This window comes from Pipistrellus hanaki (assembly GCF_964339955.1).
Source record: "Pipistrellus hanaki genome assembly, chromosome: 9".
Taxonomy (NCBI): Eukaryota; Metazoa; Chordata; class Mammalia; order Chiroptera; family Vespertilionidae; genus Pipistrellus; species Pipistrellus hanaki.
The window spans coordinates 43,785,695-43,797,353 of NC_140511.1; the positions used below are offsets into that span (position 1 = coordinate 43,785,695).

The 11,659-nt window shown below is 51.6% G+C and overlaps 2 protein-coding genes across 3 annotated transcripts; one reads left to right on the forward strand and one right to left on the reverse strand.

The window, feature by feature from the left end:
• Positions 1-6: 6 nt before the first annotated feature.
• On the reverse strand, positions 7-5,117 carry TOMT (transmembrane O-methyltransferase). 2 transcript variants are annotated; one of them, XM_084894348.1, is made up of 4 exons: positions 4,219-5,117; positions 3,075-3,360; positions 1,566-1,762; positions 7-860 (listed from the first exon to the last, which is right to left on the reverse strand). In XM_084894348.1, exons 2-4 carry the CDS (start codon positions 3,331-3,333, stop codon positions 540-542), a joined length of 777 nt encoding a protein of 258 aa, XP_084750474.1. In that variant the 5' UTR covers positions 3,334-3,360; positions 4,219-5,117; the 3' UTR covers positions 7-539. The 2 variants fall into 2 exon arrangements, with proteins under 2 accessions (XP_084750474.1, XP_084750473.1); XM_084894347.1 differs by having other exon boundaries at positions 3,075-5,117.
• A 619-nt stretch (positions 5,118-5,736) lies between these two features.
• Positions 5,737-11,613, forward strand: LAMTOR1 (late endosomal/lysosomal adaptor, MAPK and MTOR activator 1). Its single transcript, XM_084894402.1, has 5 exons — positions 5,737-5,969; positions 9,781-9,926; positions 10,176-10,253; positions 10,571-10,697; positions 10,967-11,613. Exons 1-5 carry the CDS (start codon positions 5,928-5,930, stop codon positions 11,057-11,059), a joined length of 486 nt encoding a protein of 161 aa, XP_084750528.1. The 5' UTR covers positions 5,737-5,927; the 3' UTR covers positions 11,060-11,613.
• The last annotated feature ends 46 nt before the right edge of the window (positions 11,614-11,659 follow it).

The following is an 11,659-nucleotide window of genomic DNA, read 5'->3' on the forward strand; positions in this document are numbered from 1 at the left end:
AAGGGACTTCAGGCAAACCTACCTGGCCATTGGGCCAGGGCTAGGGAAGGCCAGGGCCCAGGCGTCACTGCCTTCTGCTCTAGCTTACATTGCACCAGCCATTCCTGCAGGGCTTCTAACTCAGAGTTTACTGTTTCTTTTAATTCTGTCCACAATGTCATGGGCTGGGGAGGGCAGGCTTTTTGTGTTTCAGAGCTAGGAAACGTCTAAAACTCTTCCAGCCAGTTTCCTTAAGAGAGCAGATTAAGTCTCAGAGCAGGGCAGGGACTCCCCTGGAGCCACCCAGCAATCAGTGACAGAGCTGGGGTGGGAGCTCAGGCCTTTGCCTGTCAGTTCCAGGCTTTTTCTGGAAGCGGTGGGACCAAGCAGTCAGACAGAACTTGATGCCTCTGGTGCGTAGGGCAGAGGTAGGAGGAGAGTCTCCCCAACTCCAAGCCTAGCGTGTGTCAGGCCACAAGCAGGGAGGGGAAGGGATGTTCTGAGGTCCTTGCTTGGGTGGGGGTGAGGTGGGCAGCAGTTAGTACCCCTGGGCCTAGACCTCAGCCAGGTCCCGAGTAGGTGAGCTGGGCTAGGCCGTCCTTAATGGCAGGAAAGTCTGGGAGGCCGGTGTGATGGAGGCGGCAGCGGTAGCGGCCACAGCTCTTGGCGTACTGCAGGAAGCGGGGGGCACCAGGGAAGAGCACGTGGTCCGCCAACACAGTGGCACCAACTGGCAGCAGAGCGTGACCCTCCAGAAGCTGCAGGTCCCGCAGGTAACATCGGGGCCGGTGTGCCAGGAGTACCAAATCTACCCGGCTCAGGTGGTACTGGGCCCGTAGGCTTGCGATCACCTCCTCTGAGTTACCCACGATGAGCTCCACCTGTGGGGGTGGAAGGAGCTGGAGGTTAGGGCGGGACACACCAGGTTTATCCCCCACCAGACCCCATCAGGATCTGGCTTCCTTTATGCCAGGTCCTTGTCTAGATCTCCACCAGTGTTCTCACATTTCCTCTGGCTTCAGAACCCAAGAAGTCAGGATCAGTATTGTCATTTTTCTTTATTTTTGTTTTGTTAATTAATCCTCACCCAAGGTAATTTTTCCATTGATTTTTTAGAGAGAACGGAAGGGAGGGGGATAAACAGAGAGAGAAACATTGATGTGAGAGACACATTGATTGGTTGCCTCTCCTATGTGCCCCAACCAGGACTGGGAATTGAGCCTGGGACCCTTTGGTCTTTGGGCCAATGCTCTATCCATTGAGCCACACCGGCTAGGGCTAGTATTATGATTTCTATTCAGCCAGTGAAGAAGCTGAGATCCAGAGGAGAAGTGCTTTGCCCAACGTCTCATACCTAATAAGCGGACTGAGATTTGCTGGGCCCAGAGACTTTCCTCTGAACTGCTTCTTTGTCACTCAGCAGTAAGTGTGTGCAAATGACTTGGAACAAGAGTTCACACAGCCTCCAGGATCACAGTTCCCTAAGTGGAGCTGCTGCTTTCTCCCAGGTGGGATTCCTCCACAGGGGAGGCCTGGCCAGGACAAGGCCAAGGGAGGAGACCAGAGGTGGGGAGGTGGGGGCTGACCTTGCGCTCGTCGAAGCCAGCCAAGCGGATGAGTTTTTCAGCCACCCCTGCTGTGCGTGGGTCCCGCTCTACAGTGAGAAGGCGGCTCCCAGGGGGCAGGGCCCGGGCAATATGCAGTGAGGAGTAGCCGCAGTGGGTCCCCAGCTCCAGCACACAAGCAGGGGCCTTCTCTTCCACCAGCCGTATCAGGATCTGACCTATGGGAAGAGATAGCTATTGCAGCAGACATGGGAGATGGGTTTTAGGCCACAGAAAGAGATCTCAAATGCCACCTGCAGCTGCCAACCAGCTGGAGTCTTATCTCTCTCCGACTAGTCTCAGCTGCCCGTGGTACCCCTTCTCCTCTAGACTTCCCAGGCTTCACACCAGCCACTAGAAATCTTTCTAAAAAAAAAAAAAAAAATCTGTCACTATCACTCCCTGGTTCCTTGATCCTAAGGCCTTGGGAATTGAACTTGGGATTCTCAGCCTGATACTCAGGACCTTCTTGGAACTGCTCCTGTCTTTCCAGTTTCAGCTCTCAGTTATGCCTACCTGTAGCCTGTACCACAGCCATCCCAAACAACTGTGCCCAGGATCAGCCATTCTGGCTCATTCCTTCCTGTCACATTTGTTATGTGGCTAACTTTGCCCTTCCCAACCCTATCCTCGCCTGTCTGGCCAACTCGAAAGCAATCCTTCTAGGCTGTTAAACTGTTGCTTCCTCCAGGAAAGTCCAGGCAGAAACACAGGCTTCTGAGAGACCATCTAATAATCTCTTAAAGGAGCTTTGCTAGAACTTCCAATTTAATTTCCCCTTATTTGTTCTTTGAATATCTTTCTAACCTTGGTACTGGACCAATTTCTTTCTTTTTTTTTTTTTAAATATATTTTATTGATTTTGTACAGAGAAGAAGGGAGAGAGATAGAGAGCTAGAAACATCGATGAGAGAGAGTCATCGATCAGCTGCCTCTTGCACACCCCTCACTGGGGATATGCCCGCAACCAAGGTACATGCCCTTGACCAGAATCGAACCCGGGACCCTTCAGTCCCCAAGCTGACGCTCTATCCATTGAGCCAAACCGGTCTTGGCTGGACCAATTTCTTAAATAAGACTGAAAGACTTGTGCTGGGAGCTGGGACTCAGACAAATCCAGGCAGGGAGCTGCCCTGAATGGGGTGTGGGGGCCTCAGTAGTGAGAGAGAAAGACATTACAAAGTTATGGGTTATGTGCAGAGATGGTTATTTCCCCTGTATTAAGCCCTGAGGCCAGCATCTGTGGCTGATTCACCCATGTGGCCTCTATTTTCTTCTCCCCCAGCACACTCCTGGTACAAAAAAGGTGGCAATAAATTTTTGCCAGATGAATTAACTTTGCCCAGCCTCCTCATTCCCAGAGGAGAAAAAAGAGACCCATAGAGAATCAAGAACCTGCCTAAGTCACCCATTAAGGCAGTGGCAGATCCCAGCTCTTCCTTCACCATCTTGGGGGGTTGCTTCCTGGAGCAGAATGCAGGGAACACTGACCTTTGGCAGGCCCCATGTGGCTCAGGTACTCGCAGTGACTGCTCCAGTGGTCCAGGGTGGTGAGGATTTGAGTAGGATCCCCAGGCAGGGCGTGGGTGAGCACATAGCTGAAGGCCCGTTCCTCAACCCGCAGCCCTGACAGGTAGTCTCGGAGGCTCCGCAGCAAGACCGTGTGCACCAGAAGTCGGAAATGGTGCCGGTACCGCACCAGCAATGTCACCACCAGTGGCAGGAAGGCTAGTGCGATGGCAGGAGACATGGTCCCTACCTGGTCCTGGTAGGGGTCCTGAGGTGGAGGGAGACAGTGAGGGAAAGCCACACCTGATATTTGCCTGTCCGTGCAATCCCTAGTAGTAATGATTATCCCTATATTTTACAAACTGTGGCTCATAAAGGTTAAGTCTTCTGTCCAGAGTCACACAGCAGGACTAGGATTTGAGTCTGAGTTGGTCTGATCCCAAGCCCATGAACTTTCTTTCAAGGACCTCATGCTAAATTCAGAACCCAACCCCAGAATACCTCTCCCCACTTCCAACTCCTGGTCCCACCTGCACCTTGCTCCCTCCACCCATTTCCCTTCATCTCTGTTGTCACCATTCTTCAGGACCCCTTTCACCAGTTCCCTTCTGACATATCCTTCTCCTGCCCCTACCCCTGCCTGTTTGGTCTCCTCTGACCCATTACTGTGGAGCAAAAGGGCACAGCTTTACATCAGAAACCCCTTCACTGCCATTGTTTTGCCTCAATAAAAGGCAATCAAAACACTTACTCCACAAGGTATTAGGATAAGATGTCCTTCCCACCCCAGGATTTTTCTCCTGTGCTTCCCTAGGGTTGAGAAGAGTCCTTGATTCTATATTTCTTTTCAGTCCTATCTCCTTCCCCCTACAGTCCCCTCTTTTCTCCCTTAGACTTCCCTTCACATGTGCATACACAAAGCACACACTTTCTCCTCACTCAGCCCTCTTCCCCCCAGCCGGCTATGAGGGATAAGTTTCCTGTCTTCCTCCATGCCCTTTTGAGGCCCCTGGTAGTGGTAAAAAATAAAAATGAAAATAGGAATGTATGAATGGGTGTGAATAGGTTAGGGATGGCAAATTTGAACCGGTGTGCTTGGGAACCCACACTCAAAGACCCTGCTTACCTGGGCTGGAGGCTCCTGCTTGAGGAAGATCGGAGCATAGGACAGAAGGGGGAAGTCCTTGGAGGGTAAGTGTAGAATCCTGAGGCAGGCTGGACTTGCTCTCAATTATTGATGCTGAGACTGCTGATGTCACCTGAAACCTGAAGTTCAAGTTACTAACCCCAGGGGCAAGCTGGAGCTGCCTCCTACCCTTCAGGAGCCCTCAGCACTTAATAAGAACTCCATGGTCTTGATTTGAAGGACAAAAGAGCTATAGGTCTTGGTAGCCTCTCCTACAATCCTTTGGATTAGCAAGCACATGGGGTATGATGTGAGCCAACGTGATAGGGAGGTTGTAATTTATTCATTAATTCCAAATTTGAGTTTTCTCTAAATAAGTGCTAGGGAGTGGGTCACAGAAAAGAGATTTTGTCCCTGCCCTGCAAGAACTCCATGTTTTTTGTAGATGTTATGTTTTGTTTTGTTTTTGAACTCCATGTTTGGTAGAAGAAATTGGTGCAGAAACAGTGAATACAAGAACTCTTGGCTGTTTTTGTGAACTGCTACATAATCAGATACAACAGTATGTACATATTGCAGATATTCAGTAAAATTTGATTTAATAAATGAATGATTTAACACAGAATAGGGATTAAGCACAGATGTCCAGAGACTAAAGTTAGAGAAGGGAATCAGGAGGGTATTGTTGAATCTTGAACACAGCAAGCAGACCTAGTGGGGAGACAGCGTGCTTGGATACACGTGCAAGTCCAGGAGGTCAATCAAGAAACTGCTATGGCCAAAACTGGTTTGGCTCAGTGGATAGAGCGTCGACCTGCAGACTGAAAGGTCCCAGGTTCGATTCTGGTCAGGGGCATGCGTTGTGGGCGCATCCCCGGTGTGGGGTGTGCAGGAGGCAGCTGATCATCGATGTTTCTAACTCTCTTTCCCTCTCTGTGAAAGATCAATAAAATATATTTAAAAAGAAAAACTGCTATGGCTGATGAGGCATTTCTCCAATCCCTGTACCACCACCCTCTGGGCCTGGAGTGGGAAGCAGGTGTTAGAACCTGCAAGATTTTGAATGACAGACTTGAACCTGTTTTCAGGGTCCTAGGGAAGGTGAGCTTTGTATGTTCCATAGTAGGACTGCTATAAAATGGCAGGATTGAAGATAAGTGCCTAAGGGTAAAGGGATCAGTAAAGTGGCCTCTATCTCCACTACTAGGACTAAGCTCCACTCCACTTCCACTTGTGAAGGTGTAAGGTCCCCCGGCTTGCCCCTGAGCAACTGGGGCCTACGTGTGTGCATCCCACTCGCCCCTCGAGTGGTATTTAGGAAATCACATCATGATGATACTTGGTATGAATTCGCTCACTGGTCCACAAAGGTAGACTGGAGGCCACACGACCACTCAAGACCCTCTATATGGCTTGCAAAGGATTAGGAGCTGAGGTCATGTGACAAACCCCTCCCTGCCCTCCCATCACGTGTCTTGCGGTTTATCACGCAGGGTACGCCTTCCTATTGGTTGGAAATGGTCACGTGGCGGGGGCTGGACCGGAAGCCTGGGTTTCAGGGCCGCCGCGGCAGCGAAGCGGCTCTGGAAAGGGATAGTCGTGGAGGCGGGTAGTTGCTTGCTCATTGCAGCCACGGGTCATGTGACCGGAAGGGCTCCTCACGGACGCCGTCCCTCCTCACGGCCTGAGCGCCCGGCCCGACCCCGGCCATGGGGTGCTGCTACAGCAGCGAGAACGAGGACTCGGACCAGGTGCGGCCGCGGCGGGCGGGGCTCGGGAATGAGGGCTGAAACGCTGGGGCATGGGGCTCAGAAAAAAACCCTGCAGAAGAAGGGGGAGTTGGACGGCGAGGCTCGCTGAGTACGGAGGCCCGGAGGGGACATATTACAGAGGAGACGCCGGGCCGGCCTCTACTGTTAAAGCCCCAGTTCTCTCTGTACAGTCACCGTGTTGGGGCGTGCAGTGGGGGTGTGCTGGCAGCCGCTTATCTCACTTGCTCTTCCACCCTTTCACCTCACCTACTTTCAGACCTTTACAGCTTCAAGGATCCTTAGTCTAGGTCCCTGGGAAGCACTCCCTTCCCCCCTCCCTGCGCTTGCATTAGCGGGCTTTGTGAATCCGTTGTAGAGGTGGGAAAGCTGAGGCTCAGAGTTAGTTTGTCCTGAGATAAGTCAGGAATCTGCATATTCTCTCAGTCCCTGAGGTTGGAGAAGGCAGCTGATGTCTAGGGCCAGAGGAGGCCTCTGGAAGGTGGTGGCATTTGAGTTAGTGAAGGATTTATTAATAGGCACAGCGAGGACATCAGGATGTGTAGAAAATTATTTGGGAAGTAACATCAGGTTTACGTTTGGCTGGACTGGGACGGCGGGAGGCGGGTGGTGGTATGGGATGGGGAACTCAGTTTTGACTGTTTCAGTGCAGTCCCTACCTGGGCCTGATGGTTCCTCTAGCTAGCTAGAGGGGTTCTTGCCCTGGGAAGTTGGCTGTAGATCACATCCCTTTGCAAGAAGAATTAGCTTGGGGGGAGACGTGTACAATTTTAAAATATCCCTCTTCGTGCATTTTCACACCATACTTTAATTTTTTTAAGAGAGAGAGAGAAACATTGTCTGCTTCCTCTTGATCTGGAGCCTGCAACCCGGACATGTGCCCTGACCACGAATCAAACCAGCGACCTCTTAGTGCATGGGTCTGTGCTCAACCACTGAGTCACCAGCTGGGCTCACACCACACTAATTCTGGTCCTTCCCACCTGACCTCCTTCGAGGGGGGAAACCCTTCCAAGGATGCAGTCTTAAGCTGTTGGCCCCTCACTTTTGATTGCTTCTGTGCCTGGGTTCCACATCTCAATGTGTACTGGACACAAAGACTGTAGAAAGGTTTCAGCAATGAGCCCACAGTCTGGTTGGGTAGATGGTGGCAGAAATGGATATGTCACTGGTATTTGGGAGGAGGTCTTTTTCCCCAGTGACTCATGTGAACCTCTTGTGGGTTAGGGATTTAGGCTTGGGAAAATCATTTGTACGAGAGGCATGGGTGGCTGAACACAGTGAACACATAATCACATTTCCTCTGTCTTATGTTAGGCATGCCTCTGACAAAACCTTTCATGTCACCCCAGCCTTTTAAAGAGACAGTATCCCCTACTACTGAGGAAAGTTGTGGCTTATGGGAAGTTGTCTCTTAAAACATAATATGGACTCTTTCTGGCAATGACTCACGAAGGGTTAATGCCTGCCTTATGAGAAAGGATAAACCAGCTTCTAGCTGGAAGGGTTGGGCTTGTTGCTCTCCTCTATCTCCACCTTGCCTTTGATGGGCTCTTCTTTTCCTAAATCCCAAAGGCAGTGATTGATCAGTGCTAGGTGATTTGAGACCTCAGATGGCAAAAGTCTAATTACCTGATCTATAAGCCAAAATCAATTCACTATAAAAAAAATCCTTCTTTGAGCTCTTGGGCTGGTTCCTCTTCCCCTCTCATCACTGCCCCATTTTTATAATAATACAAAGACATGCACAGTTTTCAAAGCCCTTTTACAGTTATCTCACTTGACTTGCCAGACATTTGTCATAAGATACCAGTTATGTCTATTAAAAGCCTAGGTGCCCTTGCAGGTAGCTCAGTTGGTTAGAAGGTCATCCCAATACACCAAGGTTGTGGGTTCAATCCCTGGTCAGGGCATATGCAAGAAACAACCAATGAATGCATAAATAAGTGGAACAAATCAATAAAAATCAAGGAAAAAGTTCACAGAGGCTAAGTGCCTTAGCAAAGGTTACAAGGCTGAGAAGTGCCATAGCCAAGGTATTTTGATGCCAAGCCAAGTGCTCTATCCATTGGATCAAGCTATTTCTTATAGATGACTAGTCATAGGCAGACCACATATGTGTCTATGCTAGGGTAGACCGTGAAACACTCCTGGGTTGACATTGACTCAAAAAAATTTGGTGTAAAAACCTCCCCTGTGTTCCCTTTGCCCTTTGTGGGTGAGCCAATGTTAGTGTCCTCTCTAATGGGAGCAGTGTGGCTGCTGGGAGGCTGTCTCAGGAACCCACGGGGAGAAACTACCCTGTCCTGCAAGAAGGTCTGTCTGAAGTGGGGCCGGAGGAAGGATGGACACAGGAAACAAACTCGGACTTCATGATGGAACCAGCTTTTCTGATAGTTTAATCTTTGGCAAGTATTTTGTCTTTCTAGCACTTCAGTACTTAGCCTGTCCTTTAGGAATGGAAGTGTCTAGAACCTGGGAGGTAATGGAGCAGAAGCTCACAGCTTCTGTCTCATGCTGCTAGGAGCTGTGAACACTTGGGCAACCTAGGATTGAGCAGTAAGAATCATATGACAAGACTGGGCCTGCGTAGGGTGGGGCAGGCTTGGCAGGAGGAAGTGGCCCTCTACCAGGAGAGTTGGGCAGAGACGTTGGGAGCCTGCAGTGGGGAAGTCAGTGGTAGGAACTGAGATAGACCTGGAGTGGAACCCTGAGCGGTCTGGTGGTCTGGCACTACCAGTTGGTGAGTCAGCATTAGCCAGGATAGGCCCCTTGTCCTTGACTTTGTCCTGAGCACCCTCACTCTGTGGCTTGGCTAGGTCCCCAACAGGTCAGCTTATCCAGTTTGCAGCTGACACAAAGCCAGCAGGGATTTGCAGCTGATGGGCTCAAGACAGGGTTGTATCCAGAAATATTAGAACAAGGAACTGAACTGGGACAGAGTTATATACAGAATTATACACGCCCAGGGAGACTGCCCCAGGTCAGTTCTGGGGGTTGTGATCATCAGTGTGGGCTAGTGGTAACGGGGCTGCTGATCGTTAATGAAGCCACACTAACAGGTGTGGCGCCTTAGCAAGGGAGGGAACAGCTCGCTTGGTTCAGGCAGGATTCCCAGGTGCGTCAAGTTTGGTCCTGGGAGTCCCATATAAAGAGCCTCAGAGCAGAGGAGGTGGACACCTGAGAGGACAGGGACCTGCCTCAAGAAGGAAGCACACTTAGCCTGTGTGACCCAGAAGGTGAGGCTGGAGCTCCTGCCCTGAAATAACATAGGAATGGGCATGGAGAGCTGGGGTGTGTCTTCTCTCTGAGCTTAGGGCCATGTCTGGCCTCAGGGCCTCTATCCTGGGAACAGGCAGCTTTGCTGGGGAGGGCCTGGTTTGGGGAATCAGGAGGGTCACTGGGCTCCTGGCTTGCATCAATTTCCCTGTGGACCACCTGTTTTTGGTGTTTTCTACCTCTTCTGGCTTCCAGCCTGCAGTATTCTGTCTCCATAAGTTGCTGGACTATTTTGTAAAGCTCCAGGGCTGTTACCTTATACCTCTTTTGTGCCTCTGTTCATCTTCTCAGGGCATCTGCGACTGTTTGGGTCCACTTTACTTTGTCCTGGACCTCCGAGCTGAGCTCCAAAGGGCAAGCAGGAACTTATCTGGCACATACTGGGGCCCTGGGATATTCCTAATAAAAATATTTTTGGTGCTTAAATGTCAGAGTTGGGCTGAGAAGAGAACCCAGGAAAGGCAGGTTGGACTAAGGGCTCCAGGGCTGCCTTCTCCCTGATGATCTCTCCTAGGACCGAGAGGAGCGGAAGCTGCTGCTGGACCCTAGCAGCCCCCCCACCAAAGCCCTCAATGGAGCCGAGCCCAATTACCACAGCCTGCCTTCCGCTCGCACAGATGAGCAGGCCCTGCTCTCCTCCATTCTTGCCAAAACAGCCAGGTGAGCATCACAGAACCAGGCCTGGAGCAGAGCTCCCCTCTCTGTGTTAAAGGCTGGACTAGAGAGAGCTGACCCAGGACATGGGGGATAGAACACGGTCAGTGGGAGAGGCGTCTCTGGGCCCAGCCCTGCTCCAGTAGGCAGGTGGGGGCCCTGGTGTCAGATAGTCCTGGAGTTAGCATGTGGCAGTGAATCCTTTTCATCCCCCTTGGATGTACCTGTCATGTTCTATTTCTCTTCTCCCCAAAGCAACATCATTGACGTGTCTGCTGCAGACTCCCAGGGCATGGAGCAGCACGAGTACATGGACCGAGCAAGGCAGTACAGGTGAGCATCTGGCCAGCTTGGACTCCTCCCCTCCCCTCCATCCCTGATCCAGCTTTGCAGCCTGGGCCCAGTCCAGCCTCTTCATTTGGTACCCAAGAAACTGACCACAAACCTCTTGGGTACCTTTATGTCAGCACATTTGTCCTGTGACACTCAAGGATGCAGAGGGCCAAGGGAGGTGGGCCTGGAGTGAATTTGTGGTCAGCTGAGGCCTTGTCACTTGCTTCTCTGGTCTGAGGGAGGCTTCCTGGGCTGAGCTTGGCAGGGCAGGACAGACTGTAAACTGATTGCCCTTCCCACCCCTCTCTATCGGCCAGTACCCGCTTGGCTGTGCTGAGCAGCAGCCTGACCCATTGGAAGAAGCTGCCGCCACTGCCATCTCTCACCAGTCAGCCCCACCAAGTGCTGGCCAGCGAACCCATCCCCTTCTCCGACCTGCAGCAGGTGAGCCATCCTTTCTCCAGCCCTGCCTCCCCACTCACACTGCCCACGCTGTGGCAGAGGGCTCCCCCTCTCTGCCTTCTAGGAGGTGGGGAGCTGGAGTTCACCTGGTAGCTTGTGGGCCCTGCTCGCTCCCACCTTTCAGTTGGCTTTCTAACCCCCGTCATTCCCTCCCCTCTGGCCCTCTGATCCTCCTCCCCTGGTTTCTGGATCTCCCTTTTCACCTGACCTGCCTCTCTCTGTTCTTCTCCTCCCTGGTCCCTCTACCTCAGGTCTCCAGGATAGCTGCTTATGCCTACAGTGCACTTTCTCAGATCCGTGTGGATGCAAGAGAGGAGCTGGTTGTACAGTTTGGGATCCCGTGAAGACAGTGGTCCTCGGACAGCTCTTCTCCTCCTCTCTTCACCCCGCCTCCCCCGGCCCCAGCCTCACTATGGCTTAAACAGTACCCCGACCTGCTACTAATCACAGAGAAGAATGTGGAGGAGGAGGAGGAGAAGAGCGAGGCTAGAAGCCTGGACAAGTGAGGATGGAGCAAGAGAGGGTAGAACCATTTGGGACTGGCCTTCGAAGCCCTGGCCAGGGGTGGGGTGGGGGTCAGAAGGACAGGGCCTGTAGGTCTTCACTGTCCCTGGGAAGGGGTGGAGGTAACACTGTGAGTGAGCACTAGGGGGCCCATGAAGGCCCCTTGCCCACTCTTCCCTTGGCCTCACTCTTTGCCCCTCTCCGACTCGGTGCTTACAGGCACCTCACTAGGGTTTGTGACCAGTGTCTGGACGAGACTGAATTTGAATGAATTGAGTTTGTATTTCTAGCACCCTGGGTTTTTACATGTTTGGGGTTTTGGTGTTTTTTTTTGTTTGTTTGTTTTTTTGGGGAGGGGGGTTATCTCCCTTGATAAAGGAAATGTATTCATCTGTGTGCTGATTTCAGCCCCTCTGTCCTGCCCAGCACCCTACTGCTTG